This window comes from Podarcis muralis, chromosome 7 (assembly GCF_964188315.1).
Source record: "Podarcis muralis chromosome 7, rPodMur119.hap1.1, whole genome shotgun sequence".
NCBI classification, from domain to species: domain Eukaryota; kingdom Metazoa; phylum Chordata; class Lepidosauria; order Squamata; family Lacertidae; genus Podarcis; species Podarcis muralis.
Window position 1 is genome coordinate 16764546 of NC_135661.1, and position 19195 is coordinate 16783740.

Sequence of the window (19195 nt, forward strand, 5' to 3'; positions counted from 1 at the left end):
TTGCCTATGAAAACTAAAAATTGAATCAAGGTGCGCAGTGCTGACTTATAAACGGAAAGCTCTCAGGTTAAACTCAGCACCTGAAATGTTTGCAGAAGCAGTCTGCCTGAAGCAGGATTTGGCCAGTTTTCAAGGGCCCTGGCACCTGCCCCTTCAGTCCTTTTGTGAGGTTTCCACTCACTGTTACGGATGCAGTCAATGATAACCAAGGCAACAATTTGGATAGAAGAGCTGCTTGTTGTCCTGTTGGTTGACTTAGAAAACACAGAACTGCTTGGATCAAGAGCAAGGATCACAGTGCTCATTTGATTCCACCCATTGCCTCCATTGCAGTTCCTTGGTAAGTGGAAAACAGAAATGAAGAACAGCTAGGCAGTCTGTATATTAGCAGCTGCCAACATCTACCTGTTTGTTAAGTAAAGCTACCCAATTAGTTTTGAATTTTTTAAAAATACTTAGCGTACAGCCTAAAATCTCCAGACAGTTTGTTCTTCCCAGTATGCCTTGGTACTACACGAACTACTCTTAACAAAACCTCATTTGAATGCCTGCTACCCCCTCCCACTCTCTACCTTAAGGCTGTTACCAGATGCAGACACAGATGGGAACAGTACCAGCCAATTCTGCCCCTCCCCCCTATTTTTATAATATAGTTGGACAAAGAGGTCTGTCAGCACAACCCTGCACACCATTTTGTAATTATGTTAGCTGGTCTAATAAATTATGATAAGGGCTTTAGGTTAAAAATGCTTTTCTTTGGTATACAAAATAGTGTAACAAGGCCACTGGCAGCACCCAATGTAAAAAGTGTGTGTGTTTTACGTTTTACTTGTTTCCCTTCCATTAAACAATTGTTTGCTCCTCCCTGCCTGACCTTTGAACCTGCCACAAGGAATAAATAACAGTTAAGATTCACATTTACTTCAAGTTTATTAAGCTTAAATATACCTTGCTTAAGACAAAAAAGGTCATGCATTCAGTTCCATTCCAGCACCATATACTTTGACACAAATTTTCAGAGAGAGAAAAAAATGGTTCAGAGAAATAAGCACTATAAAACATTGGATTACCAGTACCAAAGCAGGATTTCTTGCATATTAGTGACAAACTTTCAGTAAGCATAGAAAGATTCAACCAGCAGAGGTGACACAGGCCAGGAGCCAAAGCTCATGTGCAGGCACTGGGAGGGCTGGCATGGTTGCTATTTCCTCCCTTCTGGCAGCATCTTATCTCATCGAATGCCACCTGGAAAGATCCGTGACCTTTTGGGGTACCTTTTTGGAGGAAGGATATGAGGAGTTTCCGATAAATCCTTATGCATAAACCTCACATGGCCCTTTGGATCCCAGCCACAGAACATTATTCATGCAATAGAGCAGAAAGTCTCTATATACTTGACTTTTAAGAGATACAGGTTTGTCTAGTTTTAAGGAAATGTCCATAGTCTTTTCTCCTAGCCCTCTTATTAGAGAGGTACTTTGGTGCTATTCATCTAGTTTAGATTAAAACAAAGTAGAAAGCTAATCAAAAATTCCCTTTTCTTGTAAGATTAAAAAAAAAAACTTGATCCCATGTGGCAAAAGTTAATATAAAAAATCAGACACTGCTGCTTGTGTGTTCACAGTGAGACTTCTTTGGATATCTGACTGCAACGAGAAGCTGTAGCTAGATGCATTTGCATCTGACTATAGAAGGTTATTAAAGGCAACTACCATCACTCAACCACATTTCCACTCAAATGTGCAGTCTCCAAAGATTAACAGAAAATAACTTGGGTTCTGACAAAATAATCACATTAGCAAAACAGTTCACAACCTGTCAAACCGACAGGTGCTCTCTTTAAATGAAGAGAGAACTTTTATCCCTGCAAAACAGAACCTCAAGCATACGTAAATATGACACTTGCAAAAGTAATATGTTTACTGATAAGAGTTAAAATGAAACCATGCTTCAAAATATACAGGTGGCTTACTTGAGACACACTGACGGAGGGAAAGAACTTTTCACTGGAATATTTATTTGACTCACCAAATCAATTTTATGACAAGCAAGACTTGTTAGATGAGCTGGAAACTCCTCTATATGTTCTTCTCTCTCTCTCTTCTTCCAGGGAGTTGATAGGCAGTGATCTCTCCACCCTTTTTTGGGAAGCAGACTTTTAAAATCCAATTTTGCCTCTTGTCATTGAATAGCCCAACTTGGCCTCATTATTGATGAAAGACATTAATCCCACATAGGTCTCAATGAGAAGAGGGCGCTCCAGCAGCAGAACTCCATTTGCCCTCCCAGGCAGAGGGCACTCCTTGTGGGCCTTTTTCACAGCTTGGATCAGTTGAGTTTTGAAGTTCTCCAACTTAAAAAACAAACACAAACCATACCTGTTAATTATACTGAAGTCACGATAGTCAGTAAACCAACACTGCAGAACTTCTGTATCCGTGAACAACTAACTGCAAATGGCTCAAGCGCTTTTTTAAACCCCTCACCAGAAGTGTGCCATGAAATAACAGGTTTCATTCTAACTCCATAACAGAAGGATGTAAGAAGCCATACAAATAGCACAGCCAATGGGACTTTGGAATAGGGCTTGTTTCTCAAACAGCATCCCTCAGTGCCATATGGCAAGTTACTTTTGAAACCATGAGGACTCTCAAGAGCAGTTTGTTGGCATAGCAAGAGTATCTGCAGTATAAAAGAATGACCCTCACAGGATGGGTCCAGAACCTTAGATGTACCTACAAATATATATATTTGAAAGTCTCAAGACCTTTCAGTTGGCATCAAGTTGTCTACTGCAAACTCTTGTCAACCTTTTTTGGAAGTAAATCAAACAACTGTCCTTTGCATGTATGCTTAGATGTGTGGATTTTGTGCTAAGAAAACCAAAGAGAAGACACATTATTTTTTAAAAGGCCAGTGGAGAAGGGGTCAGTAGCAATGGAGAACAATATTAAGGCAGCTAAAATCAATCCCAGCTCCTTCCCCTCCAAACCAAGCCTTGACACTTCCATCAAACCCTCAGAAAGGACAAAGTGTAGGATGCTGGTTTGTCTTATGTACAGTGGTACCTTATTAAAGTTCTGTTATGATTTCTACCTAAAGAACTTGACCTTGACTAAAGTCACCCAAAGAACGCACATATGGCAACACCTTACTTGACAAAGAGATGCAATCTTTTCATCAGCATCAGCCATCGGATGTTCTGTGAAGGTGGCATATGGCACATTGGTGGACCATGGGTTCCATCTATTTATGAAGGAGGCACGGCTTTGTTTATCCCACTGGACTCTGATTCCAAAGCCTTCTCGTCTGAAAAAGGGAAAGATTGTATGCTCACTCAAGCTCCCCCTTCAGTCATGCAGTTTCTGTGAGCCCTGCAACCATTTAAACTGTTTTATGGGAAAGCAATGACACACAACCTATATAAAAATATGTTACACTGTGAAACCTGATAGTTTTTGTAGTAATTAAAGATGCATGAGGAGCTTAAATGGAGATCCGGAAGCTAGAAGCTTAAGCAAAAAGCTTCTAAATTCCATATCTACTAGAAGACAGGAGCTAACAACTGCAAGTCTTCTATAATGCAGTGGGATTTACAAGATAGACAAAACAAAGAACAGGAAACAGAATCAGAACCCACTTGTTCAGTGATTTAGGAGGAAACTCAAATTCACCAATGGAAATTGTATCAACGGCGTTAAGTGATATTCTGGTCACTTGCTGGCACTGCAGGCTGATGAAGTCATATTTACAGATCAAAAGGGACCAATCAGTAATGAGAACCAAGCGCTCCTTCTCATTGTTCCAGTGATCAATTCTGGAAAGGGGAAAAAATAAATAAAGATGAGTTAGCATGGTTTATCTCCCTAAACACAAAGGATAAAGTGAGGAAGGCTTTTAAGAAATAAATTATTCGTACGCATGCCCATCCCAGTTTTTTACTGCAGTTAGATACACACTAAAAGGTTTGTGGCATGGTTAGCTAATGCTGTAATCAAGAAGTATGGAGAGATAATTCACCAGTACCTCTTCTAAATCACTGCTTGTGGGCCACCCTTGCACCTTCTAGGGCAGAGGCAAAAGTGGGCAGAGCAATGGATATGATCCTTATCCATGAACCATACATTCCAGCTCTGCAAAAGTCAATAGGTCTGTGTACTCTACCCCTGTCCAGATCTTAGGTCAATAAAAATTCTAGCCAGGCAAGAACATGCAAGGAGCGGGGCTTGTGGGAGTCCTGAGGGTCAAATGGAGAGGCCTGCAGAGTCACCTTTGGCCTCTGGGCTTGTGGTTTCCCACCCCTGCCTTACTGCCTGGATCAAAACAAGTCAGTCTGGTTCCTGCGGCTGGTCATTCTGTTTACATCTCACCCTGCTTTTGGGAGGCCTGGGGGTGGCATGGTCAAGTGCTTCTTTTAAAGAGGTTGCAGTCAAGAACTTTGTAAAGACTTCTCCTGCCAGATCACAAGATCTTCTGCATGCAGTTTGGCTTGCTTTTCTGATGTTAATTGAACCACCACTCCTAAGTTTCAGCGGTTTTGTTGGAAAGAATGAAAGGAGGGAAACTGCACTGAAACTGCATATCAGATCTGCTACTTACTCAGTCAGCAGCCATACACTCTGCACTTCTCCATCTTCAGTGGGCATTACCACCACTCGTATCTCGTTCACTGCCTGCTCTATTGTTCCTGGCTAAATTAAAACAAAATGGAAATAAATTTTCCCCAGTTAGAGTAATACTGACATCTCACAGAAGGCCCCATACACAATTGCAGTCTACCCCAGGATATTCCCCCCCACCAAAAAAATTACATGCCCCTTTCTCCTGTCTGCTTCCCAGAGCTTCCAACCACAGGGGCAGTCTACCCCTTGAATGACGTTCTTTCTCTTGAAAATTGATTTCCTTCTCTTGTCTGTCTTCTCACCACAGTTGCAATCTACTGGCTGCTAAATATTCCTCACCGCCCAAAATTATGTGTCCTTTGGTCTCCTCTCTTCTGCCCTCCCAAACAAGAGCCTCTAGCCACGGGGGCGGCCTACCCAAAAATATTTTCCTTTCAAAAGTAAATTTCTCTCTGTCATCTTCTCTCCATAACTACAGTCTAACAACCCCACCCCACCGAATATCCCCAGGCCGCCATCCAAAATTATGTGTCCTTGGATAGCTCAACTGCTGGCGATACCAAGGGCGCAGGTTCGATCCCCGTGTGAGACAGCTGCGTATTCCTGCACTGCAAGGGGGTTGGACTGGATGACCCTCAGGGTCCCTTCCAACTCGTACGATTCGGCGACCCTCTTCCATTTCTGCTCCGGAGCCTCCAAGCCACGGTTTCCCACTAGAATATCCCCCTAACCGCGCCCAGAATCGCACGCCCGTTTCTCTCTCCTCTTCCTCCAAAGAGAGCCTCCAGCTACAGGGGCAGTCTACCCGCAGAGAAGCTCCCGGGCGCGAGAGAGGTGGGCGTGGCCTCCGCCGCTCCCTCCCCCCCTCCTCACCCGGAAGACGAAGTACTCCTTGAGGCGGCCCCCCCGGGTGGGGTTTCGGACGCTGAGGGGCCGCAGGGTCTGCCTGGGCGGCGCCTGCGCCAACAGCGAGGCGGAGGGCGAGCTGGGCGGCAGCTCCCCCGTCGGCGTGAAGGGCACGTCGGCCTCGGCCGCGGGCACCAGCAGCGCCGCCCCCCGGGAGCCCTCGCAGGAGCCCGGCTCGACGCCTTCCACCGAGTCCCGCATCTGCAGCATCGCCCACACCGGCGCCTAGCGCGCCAGGCCTCTCTGGCGGCCGCCTCACAGCAGCGCCTTCTGCGCCTGCGCGGCGGCGGCGGCGGCAACGGCAGCCTCTTTCCTCTTTCCCCCCCGCGCGCGCCGCCCAACGGCCGTCCTGAGGGGGCGGGGACTCGGCAGCCCGTAGACTCACGCGGAGGGGGAAATGTAGACTCAACACCCGTGGAGGACGAAGGTGCAACTTCCGGGTCGGCTTCCTCCAACGTTCCACGTGTATCAGCTGCTGGGGATGCTCAGCGCTAGGCGAGTTGCTGCTGCGCTCAGCACCTGCTTGCTGGCATCCCGTAACCGGCAGGTGGTTGGTCGCTGTGAGAAGCAGGTTGCTGGACTTAGGTGGGCAACCTTTGCCCTGATCCAGGAGGGCTGTTTTGGTTGTTCGCGATTGGGGTTGCCAAGCCAGGGTGGCCACCTGTCACGAATGCCTTCGTTGAGATTCCTGCATTGCAGGGGGGTTGGACGAGATGACCCTTCCAGCTCTAGGAGCATCCCAGACCTTGAGACGTCAGGGACCAGACCTGGGACTTAGGGGGTGAACCCCTGTGATGGCAGTAAGCAAGGCAATGTTTAAGCATTGCTCACAGCATAGTACAGTACCTGGAAAAGAACAACAGAGGATGTTGCAGTCTTATGCTTGCTGAACTGCCCTTGCAACAGCCACTGTTAAGTGCTGCAGGCGTTCAGCTCCCTTCTGATTTCACCATCTACATCTATGCTTCACTAAAACCAATGCCTAGGTTTTGATTTTTCTGAATACCCGGAGCTCCTGTTTTTATTGGTTTTTAACATCCTCTCCTACTGTTGTATTGTTTGCGTTTCGTGTTTTTGTTTTAGTGAGAACGTTCACTGTTATTTTTACATTGTACACCACGTAGACTGAAATACTTTATTGTCACTTGTACAACTTGTATACAGTGAGATTACACGAGCACCCCCACTCAGCTCTCTTAGTCTTAATTTAAGGTTACCAGACGTTCCCGTTTCCTGGGGACAGTCCCTGGATTTAGAAATCAGTCCCAATACAAAATCCATTGAAGTTGAAAAGTGTCCCCTGATTCATTTAAATTTTTTTGGAAACCTTATCTTAATTCCCCTTGTTTACTGACGCGCACCCACCAAACCCAAAAGTCAGTTGCCCTGTTGTTATCTTTTCATTCAGCAGCCTAACAGCCCATGGATAGAAGCTGTTTTTTACCCTGTTGGTGCGACTAATCATGCTTCTATATCTTCTGCCTGAGGGCAGGAGATCAAGAAAGTGCCGGCCAGGGTATGAATCATCCCTGAGAATTTTCCTCACTCTCCTGAGGCAACGTTCTTCTACGATGTCATCCAGTAGTTAGATAGATATATCAAGTGCTTTTAAAAACAATTGAAATACATGTATATCACTTTTCTCTTTATTTTTATTATGTTCCTTTTTCTGGGATTGAAAATGTTCAATAAAGAGTAGGCTATAAACACTTCAAATAAATAAATAAATAAATAAATAAATAAATAAGAAAGACACACCTAGTCCAACCCCCTGCAATACACAAATCATTTAGCTAAAGAAGGGATGAAACTAGGCGTTATTCCACCCGGGTCAAAGACCTAGTTTGGCACACAAACCCCATGTGCATTTCCGTAGACACACACAGAGTCCGAGAGCCTCAATGGCACCCCTCTGGGGGCTTCACCTGGGACAAAAACCTAGCTAGTCCCATAGGTATGGTTTTGGCTAAAGAATCCCTGACAGGTGGGCATCCAACCTCTGCTTTAAAACCTGCAATGAAGGAGTCTAAGGTCGGCGGTTCGAATCCCCGCAATGGGGTGAACTCCCGTTTCTCGATCCCTGCTCCTGCCAACCCAGCAGTACAAGTAGATAAGTAGATACCACTCCGGTGGGAAGGTAAACAGCGTTTCCGTGCACTGCTCTGGTTCTCCAGAAGCGGCTTAGTCATGCTTGCCACATGACCCAGAGCCAGTGTGGTGTAGTGGTTAAGCGCGGTAGTCTCGTAATCTGGGGAACCGGGTTCGCGTCTCCGCTCCTCCACATGCAGTTGCTGGGTGACCTTGGGCCAGTCACACTTCTTTGAAGTCTCTCAGCCCCACTCACCTCACAGAGTGTTTGTTGTGGGGGAGGAAGGGAAAGGAGAATGTTAGCTGCTTTGAGACTCCTGAAGGGGAGTGAAAGGCGGGATATCAAATCCAAACTCTTCTGTCTGCGGACAAACGCCGGCTCCCTTGGCCAGTAAAGCGAGATGAGCGCCACAACCCCAGAGTCGTCTGCAACTGGACTTAACAGTTAGGGGTCCCTTTACCTTTTTACCACCTTCTGAGGGAGTCCGTTTCACTGTTGAACAGCTCTTACCCTCAGAAAGCTATGTCTATTCCTACGGTTTAGTTGGAATCTCCTTTTTTGCAATTTGAATCCATTGGTTTGGATCATGCCATCAGAAGCAGCAGAAAACAAGGTTGCTCCACCTTCCATGTGACAGCCCTTGAGATGGCTATCATATTTCCTCTCAGTCTCCTGTTTTCCAGGCTAAACATACCCAGCTTTTTCAACCGTTCCAGACCCTTGATCATCTTGGTTGCTCTCCTACGCACACGTTTCAGCTTGTCCATATCCTTAAACTTAAACATCCTAAATATCTTTACAGAAGCTTACGGAAAACTTGACCCATTGGTCAATATCCAAAAAACAAAAGTGCTGCACCAACAAGCACAAAACAACCCCTCTTCAGTGCCACAAACCCAACTTAATGGTGTAACATTGGAAAGTGTTGATTACTTTTCCTACCTGGGCAGTTATCCTTCCACAAGGACCAACCTCAATGATGAAATCCAGCCTTGCCTGAGAGCTATGCGAGTGCAGCTTTCTGCTGATTGGAACGCAGAGTGTTTGAGGAATGGGACATTCACAGGGAAACCAAAATGCTTATTTACAAAGCTACTGTACCATCAATTTTACTGTACACTTGTGAAACATGGGCCACTTATAAACGCCATCTCCCAACTCCTCGAAAGATTTCATGAATGGTGTCTGGAAATGTTTACACATCACTTGGGAAGACAGGCAAACTAATTTCAGTGTACAGGAAGAAGCAAAGATCGCCAGTGTTGAAGCAATGTTTCTTCAACATCAGCTTTGTTGGACTGGTCGTCATGTTCAGATGCCTGATTATTGTCTTCCAAAGCAACTATTCTATTCCCAGCTCAAGAATGGAAAGTGAAATACCAGTGGACAACAAAAGAGGTTGTAAGATGCTCTCAAGGCAAATCTAAAAAAATGTAGTATAAGCACTGATAACTGGGAAACACTGACCTGCGAGCGCTCCAATTCGAGAACAGCCTTTACCAAAGGTGTCATGGGCTTTGAAGACACTTGAACTCAGGACGCAAGGAAGAAATGTGCTAAGAGGAAGGCATGCTTGGCAAACCCTCACTGTGATCAACTCCCACCCAGAAACCTATGTCCCCACTGTGGAAGGACGTGTGGATCCAGAATTGGCCTCCACAGTCACTTACAGACACACTGTTAAGACCCTTTTCATGGAAGACAATCTTACTTGGCTACGAGTGATCACAGAAGAAGAAGAAGAAGAAGAAGAAGAAGAAGAAGAAGAAGAAGAAGAAGAAGAAGAAGAATTAAACGGTGGTGCCCAGAACTGGACACAGGCCTCCAGCTGGGGTCTGACTTTGACGACTCTTAACATTGTGACACAAGCAATATGTTGTTTTCTTAGGGTCTCACAATGTGTTCCTTATTTGGGAGTTCTTCAGGTGACAACTCTGCAGTTTAATATGTCCTGCCTCACCTGCCCTGATGTGATTACAGGTAAGTGCTGCCATCTAGTGACATGATTTCAAAAAATTCAGTCCAAGAGCTCTATCTAAGGAGAGCATTGATTTTGGCTGGCATGTGGCAGGAGGGGCTCAGGGACGCGGACTTATAAAAAATATTGGGGGGGCCCGGGAAAGCTCATGAATAATAAATAAGCTCATGAATATGCAAATAAAGTGGCGCCGCCTCCTCGTGAGCGAATAGGGGAGAGCGTGCTGCGCCTATTAATCAGCTCCAAAGGAAATTGGGTGGAGCTTTTGCTCGGGAGGGAGGGCAGGAGGCATGCAGCCCGCCCCTCCCTGTGCATTTTGGGCTGGGGGAGGGGCGGCGATGGCGCTCTGCTGGAGGGGCGCCGGAGATTATTGGGGGGGCAGAGCCCCCCCAAACGATTTTTTGAGGGGGCTCGGGCCCCCTCAAGCCCCATGGAGTCGGCGCCTATGGAGGGGCTAGCAATTGGTGCCCAATAAAATGTTCAAGGCAGGGTGGTTGTGGTTTCAATGCGGAAGAGTCTAAGCCCATGGAAACAGAAACTGAGCAAGAACATCAAACAGTCACTGGGTTTTAAGCCCATTGATTACATTCCTCCTGTTTTATTGGATATTTGTCTTTTCATCATGTTTTTTTTTTAATTTAGTTATAGAAAATATGCTTTAGGCATCCTCTGAGGGATGGAGAAACAGGATAGCTATGTCTTAGCTGAATGAAATTCTTCCAAATGTCTACCCAGCTACCTGTTCCAAAATGGCAATGCTGCCTGTCTGTATTGCAACAGACAGAAACAGAAGGAAGTTGACATAGCTTTAAAACAAAGCAGCGACCCTTGAGGTTACTGATTAGGAAGTAAGTCCCTTTGAACTCAGCGAGAATTACTCCTGAGTAAACGTGGAGGGCTGGCCTGCCAATTGCATTGTAATAGGGGGAGGAGATCACTGCATGTTGTGTTGGACCTCCCAACTTTGGGAAAAAACAATTGCAGGAGAGTTTTAAATGTGTGCTGAAATGCAATAAGTATGCAGCTGTGCAGTGGTGTAGCGTGGATTGTCAGCACCCGGGGCAAGGCAAGTAATTTGCGCCCCCTAACCCATGGATTTGCGCCCCCAACCCGTGGATTTGCCCTAACCCCAGATGTTGCGCCCGGTGCGGCCGCCCCCCCTGCACCCCCCATGCTACGCCACTGCAGCTGTGCGAGAGGCACATTCCAGAGGCGTACCCATTTAAGCCTTGCAGTAACTTAAAAAGGGTACCCAATTTATTGCAACATAACCATTTATTCACTCTAAACCAGGTCTGGAGAGTGTCAGGTCAGGAATGGATGGGTAAAGGCAGCCCTCCACAGCTCCCTATCTTGGTACTCTCCCAAGCCATGACCCCTCCTGGCTCTGCATCACACCCTCCTGCTTCATGGGGGCAAGACCTACCACAGATGCACTGCGGTGCTCATTAGGCCTGGCATTCCTGTTCAGATCCTGTATTTCCTAATGAAGAGTTAAATCCACTTGCTTTGTGTGATTGACCGCTGGCTCGCTCCTGTCAATAAACAACTTGAGTGAGAGCAAACAAAACAGGTGTGACTTCCCCAACTCTGGAGAGCAGATGCCAAAGAAGGTCGGATCCTGTGCCTCTCATAGGACGTTGCCTAGACTGTTGCAATTTTGTGGTGGGATTCAGTCACCAGCAAATTCAGGCGGCACAGTTATTATTTACAGTGGTACCTCGGGTTACAAATGCTTCGGGCTATAGATGCTTCGGGTTACAAACTCTGCTAACCAGGAAGTGATTGCTCCAGGTTAAGAACTTTGCCCCAGGATAAGAAGAGAAATTGTGCGCCAGCGGCGCAGTGGCAGCAGAAGGCCACATTAGCGAAAGCACGCCTCAGGTTAAGAACCGTTTCAGGTTAAAAACAGACCTCTGGAATGAATTAAGTTCTTAACCTGAGGTACCACTGTATTTGTTTGCTGCCCTTCATCTATAGATCTCAGGGCTGTTCACAACATAAAACTGGCTTGTCACTCTTGTGTAAGAAACTTGCCCCCCCCCCCCAAACTTTGTGTGATAGGCAACTGCTCTGGGAAGTTTGGGATAACAGTAGATTGGTGCAATGCCGCAAAGCTTCCCTGCAGACAAATCAGAATGAATGTTTGATAAAGGGTTGATGTTGCCTAATCAACTTCTGCAAACTTTGTGCAAGTCCACCACTCCACAAGGATGAATATAAACAGGCTTGTCTGGAAGTGACCATAGCAATATATGTGATGGCACGTTTGGTAGGCAGAGAAACACAAGGGGGATCTGCAGCAAAATGTGCCCCCTCTTCAACTGTGCTCTACCTCCTCGAATGTTCAGTGATCATCGATGAAAGCAAAAAGTTCATTTGCTATCAAACTTTAAAAATTTCAATGGTCTTTGACCTCCTTCATCTCTGGCCACTGTAATCTCAAACAGGCACCTTCCATTTTATGTGCAGGAGAAAGCAAATGGATTTAAATCAGTAGAAGGTTTGTGTATGCAGCTCTTTGAAATAATAATAATAATAATAATAATAATAATAATAATAATAATAATAAATTTTATTTATATCCCGCCCTCCCCAGCCGAAGCCGGGCTCAGGGCGGCTAACAACAATAAAACAGTACAAAAGTACAGCATAAACAACACTCTAAAATCATTCATTATAAAATTAATTAATTCAGGCCACTGGCAACCATTGGGCCAGAGCTCCGCGAAGATTGCCGAGGGAGGGAGTCAGGCTGTGCCCTGGCCAAAGGCCTGGTGGAACAGCTCTGTCTTGCAGGCCCTGCGGAAAGATGTCAAGTCCCGCAGGGCCCTGGTCTCTTGTGACAGAGTGTTCCACCAGATCGGAGCCACAGCCGAAAAAGCCCTGGCTCTAGTTGAGGCCAGCCTAACTTCTCTGTGGCCTGGGACCTTCAAGATGTTTTTATTTGAAGACTGTAAGTTTCTCTGTGGGGCATACCAGGAGAGGCGGTCCCGTAGGTACGAGGGTCCTAGGCCGTATAGGGCTTTAAAGGTTAAAACCAGCACCTTAAACCTGATCCTGTACTCCACCGGGGGCCAGTGCAGCTGGTATAGCACCGGGTGAATGTGATCTTGCAGCGAAGACCTCGTAAGGAGTCTCGCTGCAGCATTCTGCACACGCTGGAGTTTCTGGGTCAGTCTCAAGGGCAGCCCCACGTAGAGCGAGTTACAATAATCCAGTCTGGAGGTGACCGTCACGTGGATTACAGTGGCTAGGTCAGGGCGAGAGAGTTAAGGAGCCAACTGCTTAGCTTGGCGGAGATGGAAAAATGCTGCCTTTGTTATAGCTGCAATCTGCACCTCCATGGAAAGGGAGGTGTCGAAGATTACACCTAAGCTCTTAACGGACGGTGCTGGCACTAATTGTTCCCCCTCAAGAGATGGGAGTTGCCCCCCAATCCCATATCGCCCTGTCCCAGCCACAGGACCTCTGTCTTCGAAGGATTTAGCTTCAACCGGCTCCCACGTAACCATCCAGCCACAGCTTCCAAACATCTGGTCAGTGTGTCTGGGGCCGAGTCAGGATGGCCATCCATCAATAGATAGAGTTGGGTGTCATCGGCATACTGATGGCAACCCAGCCCAAAACTCCGAACAAGCTGGGCGAGGGGGCGCATAAAGATGTTGAAAAGCATCGGGGAGAGTATCGCACCCTGAGGTACTCCACACACCAAGGAGTGGCGCGATGACAATTCCCCCCCAAGCACCACCCTCTGTCCCTGACCAGAGAGAAACAAGCGCAGCCATTGAAGGACTGTGCCCTGGATCCCCACGTCAGCAAGGCGGTGGTCCAGAAGTTCATGATCGACCATGTCGAAAGCTGCTGACAGATCTAGAAGAATCAGCAGCCCCGACCCGCCTCGATCCAGCTGTCTACAAAGATCATCTGTTAGGGCAACCAGAGCCGTCTCGGTCCCATGACCAGCGCGGAAGCCAGACTGGAATGGATCCAGAGCCGATGTTTCATCCAGAAACCCACCAAGCTGTTCAGCAACCGCTCTCTCAATCACCTTACCCAGGAACGGAAGATTTGAAACCAGGCGGTAATTGGATAGATCTAAAGGATCTAATGATGTTTTCTTTAAGAGCGGGCGCACCACTGCCTCCTTCAGTTCCCCTGGGAATGTCCCCGTGCCAAGGGACAAATTGATGATATCCCCCAGGAGGGCCTGCACCTCATCTGGACACGCTCTAATCAGCCAAGACGGGCACGGGTCAAGAGGACAGGTGGTGGGCTTTCCAGCTCGGAGGAGTCTGTCCACATCGGCTGGGGATATCCGGTCGAAGTGGTCCAATACTGGACCCGAGGACAGTCGAGGGGCCTCCAGTTCCTTTATTGTATCCAAATTGGCAGGGAGGTCATGGCGGAGCAACAAGACCTTCTCCGCAAAAAAGCTCGCAAATGCCTCACAGCTGTGTGTCAAATTGTTATTTAAATTTGGCTGTCCCTCAAGGGACATTAAAGACCTGATTATACTAAATAATTGCGCTGGGCGAGAGCTAGAGGATGCAATGGAGGCCGAGAAGTATGACTTCTTAGCAGCCTTCACCACCATCTCGTAGGTTTTCATAAAAGCCCTATAAGATGTTCTTGAGGCTCCATCACGGGCACCCCGCCATACTCGCTCTAGCCGTCTGAGGTCCCGCTTCATTTTCCGGAGCTCCTCGGTAAACCAGGGAGCCCGGTTTCTGTGGGGTCGCAGAGGGCGCTTAGGTGCGATCTCATCAATGGCTGCCAGGAGCTGGGTAAATAAGTGGCGGATAGCAGTTCGTGAGCTTAGATTAGGGACTCGCTGTGAGGGAGTGGGAATTCGCAACAAAGCACAGTCGCATTATATGTTATACATACCTTTCAACTGTATAGAAGCCTCAAATACCAATATTTATTTTGTAAAGGTTCTCTTCCATATTTACACCAATCATATACTGGGCCACATTCCTCCAAATTCGGTCCCCTTCTCCCTTCGAAATGTCATTTCCCAGTACTAATTTCCTATTTTTCCACAATAAGGGTTCTTAAAACCCTTGCATTGTATCCTTCTGAATACACCCAAAAGGGGCTCCTTGAATCTGGCTGAGAATCTCTTCCTCCCGCTGAACGCCCACGCCCTACACCCACCACTAAGCAGACGTGAGTCATACCCATTCCTTTGTGGGATATCGACTTCCCCCGTAGGGAATTTGTCTTACGTGAAGCACCTTTTCCTAGTTGCTCCTCTATTCCAGGCACACAAGGGGGAGCCAATCGCTAAACAGTTTTAACAGGAAATGCCTTTATCCCAGAACGGGTTTGCAAGTTATTTCTCTCTCCCTGTTGTTAACTTTGTTTTGCGTCTGCATTGGTTCTTCTTCCACTGCAAAAAAAATATTTGTAATTCATTTAAGCCCTGTCACAAAGACACAACTGCATTTCTTCCAGCCCCGCGAGAGACCATAGCTGGAAGCATCTGGAATGAACATCATCGACATGGAGGCACAAATCCAGCCGTTGCAGGGGCTTATTTTCAAAGCATTGTAAACGGACTTTCCTGATGCCGTGTTCTGTTTCCGATGATTTTGGCTTTGGTGCTCCTCACAGCTGGCCTGGATCTCTGTCAGCTAGAATGGCTTGGCAATCAGTCCCCAAGAGGATGCTACTGATCCTGTGAGCGCATACAGGTTCCCCATGATTTCCCTGAGCCATCAGAAGGTGTGGTTCTTCTCCAGGTGGCCTGTTTGTGGAGCATTCATCCTGAAGGTTGGCACAAAGCTAATGCAGAGATTAGACAACGCCTCTTCTTTATTGAGTGACCGATATGTTGTTATACATATTCCCATTAATAATCTGCTCATTCCACACTTTGTAGTGTACCCACCATCACTTTCCTAACTATAAAGGTAAAAGGACCCCTGACCATTAGGTCCAGTCGTGGCCAACTCTGGGGTTGCAGTGCTCATCTCGCTTTATTGGCTGAGGGAGCCGGCATACAACTTCCGGGTCATGTGGCCAGCATGACTAAGCTGCTTCTGGCGAAACAGAGCAGCGCACGGAAACGCCGTTTACCTTCCCGCCGGAGCGGTACCTATTTATCTACTTGGACTTTGATGTGCTTTTGAACTATACAAAGCCTTTAATAAAGTGGGTTTGTTGTGCCAGGCCATTTTAATCCACTTCGATTGCAGAAACCCAAATTTCCTGTATGCGACTAAACGAATCCCTCCAACAAAATGCTGACAGCCTGGAGGCGACCTTGAATGGAACGACTGACCATTGCAATGTGGAAAAAGCTTAATTCCTTGATTCTCATGAGTCGGCCTTGGCTTTAATCGGCCATCGGCCTCTTCTGCCTTGACTGATAAGATGGAAGGAGGAGATTCACTCGATCTTCCCTAGCAGCAACAGCCTGAAAATGACCGATTTAACGATCTGTCCAATTCATTTAAGGCATTCATTGATGTTCAGAAATAGCTCAGCCCCCGACCCCTTCAGGTTTGCTCACTTAACAGCATGTTTTCGTTCCCCTGTGGGCTTGGACCGAGAAACGAAAATCCCTGTGTATTCCACTTCCTGAACTAGGCACTCTTTACTTGCAACACGATTCCAACGTCAATAAAGATGAAGTGCTTGTGGCTTTGCCTGCGATTTTTCTCCTTAGCCAAAACCTTAATGTCTGTTGCAGGTGGAGGGAGTGTTTTCAGCTTTCTAAGTCAGATTTAAAACGACAACCAAATAGTTCTGTATAACAGTTTGGCTTTACAAAGCATGTTTACAGGGGTGGGGGAGTGTTAGCAAAAGCCAGGCTGTTTAGAGGAAACGGGCACTCTCTGCGTTTAAATTTGTTGTATGTCAAGGAGCCTCGCATTTAGGGGAATTTCGCATTCAGAAGAAGACATCTGAAGGCAGCCCTCTTTAGGGAAGCTTTTAATGTTTAACAGACCATTGTATTTTAATACTTTGTAAAGTGGCTGGGGAAACCCAGCCAGATGGGCGGGGTATAAATAATAAATTATTATTATTGTTGTTGTTGTTGTTGTTGTTGTTGTTGTTATTATTATTATTCAGGAGTCAAATGTGGCCAGTATAGATCTTTTCACATAAGCACTAATTAATTAATTTCAAAGGGTTTACTCCTAATATGGCAGATGTCAGCTACAATATCTATTATATTTCTACCCTGTTCTTCCTCCAAAGGATTTAAAGGTAAAGGGTAAAGGGACCCCTGACTGTTAGGTCCAGTCACAGATGATTCTGGGGTTGGGGCACTCATATTGCTTTATTGGCTGAGGGAGCTGGCATACAGCTTCTGGGTCATGTGACCAGCATGACTAAGCTGCTTCTGGCAAACCAGAGCAGCGCACGGAAACACCGTTTACCTTCCCGCTGGAGTGGTACCTGTTTATCTACTTGCACTTTGTGCTTTTGAACTGCTAGGTTGGCAGGAGCAGGGACCGAGCAACGGGAGCTCACCCTGTTGCAGGGATTTGAACCGCCGACCTTCTGATTGGCAAACCCTAGGCTCTGTGGTTTAGACCACAGCAGCTTAATTGTGGTTTGCAATGAAACAAACAATACTTCGGATTGGTAATTTGATGGTTTTTTTAAAAAAATAAATAAATAAATATAAAAACAAATCTAATACATAACGGTAATTTCTAAGTCACAATGGATAGTAATGGTTCAGGTCTCATTTTCAAACGTTCTTGATGGCCTCCCTTTTTTCTTTAAGATATGCATAAAAGAAGATATCCACATATTTCAATTATCTGACTCTGGAAGCAGGCAAAATTGTGCCAGATCTTCCAGATTATGATAGGCAGCCAATGGGGTTCGGTTCTTGGTAAGTGTACATGGATTTCAGATTCACTGTTTTTTTTAAAAAAATGTGGATTTTTGTTTTGTTTTCTGTATTAGGACGTTAGAGGGTTTCTTGGGGGGGGTGTGTGAACATCATGTGCTGTGTATGTTTAACTATTTGTGCATGATTGTATATCTTCTCTGGTCAAACGCCCAGGGATGAATGCTGGTCTCCTTTCCCATAATAAAACTGTATTACTTGGGGGCGGGGGGCGGAGACCCTATTAAATCCTTACTCAAACTCCATTAGACAATGGATTGAGAAAGAGGCGGGAGCTTGACACTGTCGAACCCATAACTGATAAAGACTGGTGAGAAATCTGGGCTGGATTTATGCCAGGTCAGTTTCTGCCAGAGTTAGGGAAAACACTTTTAAACTCAATCACCATTGGTAACTTGAAGTCTGCGGACAATAAACGCCGGAGAGCGTGCTGGGCCCCGGGTTCTTGTTATTCCGTGTCGTGGTCCTGCCCAAAGTCACCTTATTCTGGTGGAAAACATTTTTGGAAATGAAACATATAACTAACCCAAAGCTTCCACTGCCCAGTCCTAGACACACTTTCCTTTCTCTCTTTGATTCTGAAACATTGTTACAGCGGCAATATTTAATTGCATGCCTTATAGAAGCAGCTAGGCTACAGCTGAGCTTTGCAGAACTTGTCAAAAGAATGAACTATTCAGATGGGGACTTTGGCACTGATGGAACAACCGACTCATAAACTTCGAGCCCCAAGCAATGAACATGCTCCTCATAAGTTTTACACCATCTGGTGAAGTTTTATTTTGTATGCAGTAGCAAAGGAACAGAGCTTTCACCCGCCTAGCAGACATGGACATAATGTGGAACAGCACTTTGGGATAATTTGTATTGAACCAACCAGGTTGACCAGGAAGGTTGGAGGTGGGTCTGTTTGATTTTTTCTCTCTCCTTTACTGTATTTACAAAATAATAATAATAATAATAATAATAATAATAATAATAATAATAATTAAAAAGAAAGCCCACAGATGCAACTTTAGAAGCACTTTTGCATCTTTGTCTTTTGGCAGGGCTTACTTCAGAGGAGAGGGACGCAGGTGGCGCTGTGGGTAAAAGCCTCAGCGCCTAGGGCTTGCCAATTGAAAGGTCGGCGGTTCGAATCCCTGCGGCGGGGTGCGCTCCCGTCGTTCGGTCCCAGCGCCTGCCAACCTAGCAGTTCGAAAGCACCCCCGGGTGCAAGTAGATAAATAGGGACCGCTTACAAGCGGGAAGGTAAACGGCGTTTCCGTGTGCGGCTCTGGCTCGCCAGAGCAGCGATGTCACGCTGCCCACGTGACCCGGAAGTGTCTGCGGACAGCACTGGCTCCCGGCCTATAGAGTGAGATGGGCGCACAACCCTAGAGTCTGGCAAGACTGGCCCGTACGGGCAGGGGTACCTTTACCTTTACCTTACTTCAGAGGAGAGGTGGTGCAGAACTTCATTTCAGTTCACACTGAAAGGTGACTCTGCCTATTTTGTACTTTCCCAAACAATACACAAACTGAAACGTAGCGCTTCATCAACATTCACGCTTCTCTGAATTTTGAAATGAAGTTCTACAGCCGAGTAATGTGTAAAAAAGGGGGGCATATATTAAGGCAATGTGTACATAAAAATGAAAATAACCTACACATACATTATGTCATGGGATATTGCTTTGCAACAATGTGCATGTAAGGCAAAACTGCACGCAAACATTTTTATA

The 19195-nt window shown here is 46.3% G+C and overlaps 1 protein-coding gene across 1 annotated transcript; it reads right to left on the reverse strand.

Annotated features, from left to right (window-relative positions):
- Positions 1 to 911: 911 nt before the first annotated feature.
- Positions 912 to 5813, reverse strand: TPRG1L (tumor protein p63 regulated 1 like). Its single transcript, XM_028740981.2, has 5 exons — positions 5496 to 5813; positions 4600 to 4691; positions 3641 to 3817; positions 3156 to 3309; positions 912 to 2353 (listed from the first exon to the last, which is right to left on the reverse strand). Exons 1-5 carry the CDS (start codon positions 5736 to 5738, stop codon positions 2159 to 2161), a joined length of 861 nt encoding a protein of 286 aa, XP_028596814.2. The 5' UTR covers positions 5739 to 5813; the 3' UTR covers positions 912 to 2158.
- Positions 5814 to 19195: the final 13382 nt, after the last annotated feature.